This window comes from Micropterus dolomieu, linkage group LG08 (assembly GCF_021292245.1).
Source record: "Micropterus dolomieu isolate WLL.071019.BEF.003 ecotype Adirondacks linkage group LG08, ASM2129224v1, whole genome shotgun sequence".
Taxonomy (NCBI): domain Eukaryota; kingdom Metazoa; phylum Chordata; class Actinopteri; order Centrarchiformes; family Centrarchidae; genus Micropterus; species Micropterus dolomieu.
The window spans coordinates 27,032,075-27,036,798 of NC_060157.1; the positions used below are offsets into that span (position 1 = coordinate 27,032,075).

Here is a 4,724-nt window from a genome sequence, read left to right on the forward strand (position 1 = left end):
CATTGTGAATCTGAGATATATTTGGATGTTTAATTGGTGTCTCTAAAATTATCCTTAGGTGTGGATGTGAGCGTGAGTGATTGTTTGTCTATGTGTGGCCCTGCGATGGACTGGAGACCTGTCCAGGGTGTACCAGACCTTTCGCCCAATGACAGCTGGGATAGGCTCCAGTCCTAGTTCAAGTGCAAAGATTTTAGTCAAATTACATAGAAAAGATCAGACACCTCGACGCCTGTGAAAATTTTCTCCCCCAAACAGAACGAAGTGAACAGAGCACCTTTGTTTAGAGACTATCTTATCTTATCTGTATCTTTCACCGGAGGCTCAGCAATGTGAGCACAGCTAATTGTGTTGGAAGATAATGAAACGGTTAGTGAGCTGGACCGAATATTATAATGAGATTGTTGCCACACTTTATAACAGTTAGACTGTTGAAAGTAACATTACCGTAGTGAATGGGGTCTTCCACTGTGGTGTTGTCCTGCAATGTCATGTTGCATTATTGTATAGTTGTAAAATTTCTAAGTGAGGCTTGAGGACTTTGGGATGTGACCGGGTTATCACAATACACCACAAATAAAAACAGTCCCGAATTACGAGCAGTTGTCCCGACTGCAGTAAGGTTTGTCCCGAAAATTTGGATTATAGCCTAATTAAACATTAAATATAAAACAATAAAACAAAAATTAGGTAAAAGATCACGATTTACCTACATATCCACAGCTGTTGTGTTTTTTACTAATGACAGACAGGTGACTTCATCAAGAAAAATAATACATTTTAGTGTTGTGTTTTGATTTTCACTCAATGTACTGGTAGCCCCCCTCCCCGTCCCGAGTTTCACCCATTCTCATCTGGTCACCCTAGACAGATGTGCAATAGATGCTGTGTACAGAATAAAGAATCGACAATCAGGATGGCAAAAAAAGACAATTCCGCCCCAAGATTTGCTGTTAGGCAGGTTTTGTGGTGTCTACATGCATAAAAACTCACCAGGAAGGAAATGAAGTGTCAAATATTTAAATTTTCCTGGGCAAAGAACCGTATAATACTGGGCCCACGCTTTGTAAAGTATAGCTCCTCTGTGGTCCCTGATTTTGAAAACCCCTAGATCCGTCCCTGCAATAAGACCATCAACCAAGAGGCCATCCTTATCAAACCAGTGAGAAATCCAATAGATAATGAGAACCTAGTAAAGTCTCCCTTAACGTCAGTACTGCATTGTATTTAGGTTGTCTATCATCATGCAAGTAATGTTGGACCTCCTTGCAGTGATCCACCTTACTAATAGAAGGACTGTCAGCTGTCTTCAGATTATCAGAGAGGGGAAACATCGACAGGGAAACAGACTTGAACACAAACACCTGTAGGGTACCGCAGGCTGTGGACCGCCGCCATCCTGTCTGCCTCTTTAAAAGGCGTGGTGACAGCGTGAGAGGGAGACAGAATGCTACGTAGCTAATGAGCCAATATACAACATCCCGGAGTAGAGGTATTTATCTGAGCTTGGAGCTTGAGCCTGAGCCCTGGAAATTAAAACAATACGTTGAAAAAGCAAGTTTATTTGTGATTCATTTGCATCGGCTCTTGCAACAAATATACCGCCTCCACATACGGGGAGGACCACCGGACAGACGGCTGTCTGCACATTAAGCCTGTAAGTAACAGCTGCGCGGACGCCCTCCTCTACTGTAACGTTAGTTAGCTAGATAACGCTCCACTTTGACTGTTAGCTATCGAGTTTGAAAATGGCCACAGACGAGCTCTCGTCCAAGCTCAGCCGTCGGCTGCAGATCGAAGAAGGAGCCGAGGACCCTGTTGCCGTGGACGTCCCCGGACACGAGAATGGGTCCGAAGTGAAGCCGAGTACGGCCAACGCAGACTCGGAGCTGGGCGCTAAGCTGATGCGGCGAGAAGGGCTGAACGAGGGGCACGGTGAGCACTGTCAGCCCAGCATGAAGGTCTTCAACCCCTACACCGAGTTCAAGGAGTTCTCCCGAAAACAAATCAAAGACATGGAAAAGATCTTCAAAACGTGAGTGTGTGACAGCCTGGATGAATGCTGATTTAAATCTTAAAACTTGCCCCCAGGCCAGTGGGTGCACATTTTAATTTCCTGTAACTGTTAAATCAGTAGGTTTTATCAGGGAAGTAAGTTAAGATTGCTCATAAGGAAGTTGAGTTTGCAGGTTCCTCATGTAGGTCACACCTTAATACAAACCAACATTGTTTATTAGTTTATTTGCATCTAGAAAGTAGAAAAAGTGCCAGAGAATGACACAAAACTTAAATAAGGATTAGTCATTAAGAAATGGTGTTGGTATTGGTTAAACAAAATAAAGGCTTAAAGACCACACTCAGAGCTCGAAGTGATGCTATGAAAGGTCATTTTTATGGGCTAAATGGTTAATAAGTGAACTAAAAGATATATATGCAGCTGTAGTTTTACATGAACTCTAACGTACTCATGGATTTCTGTAACTTGAGTTATTGCAGGGTGGGGACATTATGCAAGACCATGATAAGGAAATCAGACAAAAGGCTTTCATTGAGTCTCAGTTCTCAATGCAGGACTTATGTGTGATTAATAATGCTAGTTTTGCCTTCATAAGATCAGGAATAGTGAAAAATTAAAGACAATGATACAATTATTTGATCTGTAGAAATCTGGAACATGATGACCTTAAGCCTCAGTTTAACCAGGGGTGTGCACAGCAACGCAAGTTCAACTTAGCCAGGCACTGTTGGTGAGCCTGGATAACTGGTATCCTGAAGCTGGTCATCAACTAGCTTTGTCAACTCTACATTATTATATTTATATACATTATTTTATATATATATACTGGATCTCTCTGGATCTGCTCAAAAGATTTCCAGCAGAGTTTCATGGACAAAAAACGCCTGTAAACAAATTAAAAATGGCCTGGCCATGAAAAACCTACAACAAATACGTTTGATCAAAGATGTAGATAAACTTAAAAGTTTGACGAATATTTCTATGCACACACACACACACACACACACACACACACACACACACACACACACACACACACACAAAAAATATATATATATATTGGGAGGAAGTGGCTGTGGTGTAATATTAGTCAAATTAGTACAGCCAAAGGTTTTGTGAAGGTAGACTATGTCAGAAGATGGTGATTCCACTCTGTGGTCACTGCTGAAGCCATAGTAGCCTTTTGTGCATTGCATTATTGCATTATCCACACATCACTTTGTTTAATAGGAAATGAATGTTGCTGACTTGTTGAGGCTGTGTGCAGAGTGACTGCAGAGTGAGTCAGACTCAACAGCTGAATGGCAGGAATCTAGGGTCAACATAATGCCTGCTAGCAGCAAGTAGTCGCTGTGGGTGTGATCAGTGGTTAAATGAGTGTTTATTTTACCTATGCTGAACTCTTCCTCTCACTGAAACAGTTCTCATACAGTAAATATAGTCACCAAAGCATTTACATGAAACTTTGCTGGATAAATGAAGAAGTTGAAAAAATGAAGTTATTATGAGCATCTATATCTTGAAATACATCTTTCTGTGACAAAGAGTCTTCTGTTCCTTCTTGCCATCAGCGTTTTTTTTTTCTAGCTGAAGGGAAACTGCTTCTCAGATTGACTTTGAGGTTTTGTTTTTGCATGTCCATGACTTCTGTGCCATGCCCTGCCCAGATTCTTCAGGTTCCTGCCATGTCCAGGCCTGTCCATGCATTTAAAATGCACCGCTTACTTACACATGCTCTTTGTAGAGCATCCTCAAGGGGTTCAGACCCAGTCAGACTTGTACAGTTTGAGCATTTTGTGAGTTACACAAATATTATATTATATATGAGAGGGTTGGACAATAAAACAATAATATTTATCGCAATATAATTTTTTTTCAATAACAATATAACAAATTTTCAATAAATATTCAATAAATGTTTGATTTGATTCACTTGAATCATACCTAATAATAAGATGTTTTATTTTTTTTGAGGAAAAAGGACTGAAAAAAGCTTAAAACAGTCAGGTTTCTTCAACTTTCACACAGGAGAAAAATCTGCCTTTGAACTTGAAAGAAATAACAATTTGATACTTATCGCGATAATTATCGATATCGAAAGACATGAAACTTTTTATCATGATGATATTTTTGGCCGTATCGTCCAGCCCTAATATATGATACACATCATGCAGTCAGGAGGCTGTTTTAGAGGATAGCATTCTGCAGAAATACAACGGGTCTGCTTGGTGCCATAAGGATCCATCAAAAGCTGGTTGGTTTAATTTATTCTTTGTATTTGTAATACAGTGTAATGTAATTGTTTAGAAAAAAATTTCAACCGCAGTCCCCATTAGACATCCTATTCTATTTATAATTGAAAGGAATAAAGAAGGTCTTTACGGCTACACCAGAAATGCTTCTGTTTGACAGCTGACATAACCAGGGCACCAAATATATACAATTGTAACTAAACACAAAAAGGTACTGTGCAGAGAAATGTTAACTGCAGTCTCAGATTAAATATAAGTGATTATAAATTATTAATGACAAAACATAAATGTCCTGCCTTAGGAAAACTGTAAAAGCATATATAAAGAAAAGGTTTGGCAGAATAAAGCATAACCATGGGTAAAAAGCCCCTGCCAATGACAAAACCGAAGTTTGGCTCTTGATCTGAATCATCCAGGTTTCAGTCCAAATGATCAAATCTCATCTGTTTTTTTTT

General features: G+C 39.7%; 1 protein-coding gene across 1 annotated transcript in view; it reads left to right on the top strand.

Moving 5' to 3' along the window:
- Positions 1 to 1,451: 1,451 nt before the first annotated feature.
- efhd2 (EF-hand domain family, member D2) overlaps positions 1,452 to 4,724 on the top strand; it is a 12,157-nt gene continuing 8,884 nt past the window's right edge. The window contains exon 1 of the mRNA XM_046056354.1: positions 1,452 to 2,035. Coding sequence (XP_045912310.1) covers positions 1,749 to 2,035 — 287 coding nt within the window. The 5' untranslated portion in view covers positions 1,452 to 1,748. The remainder of the gene's footprint in view (positions 2,036 to 4,724) is intronic.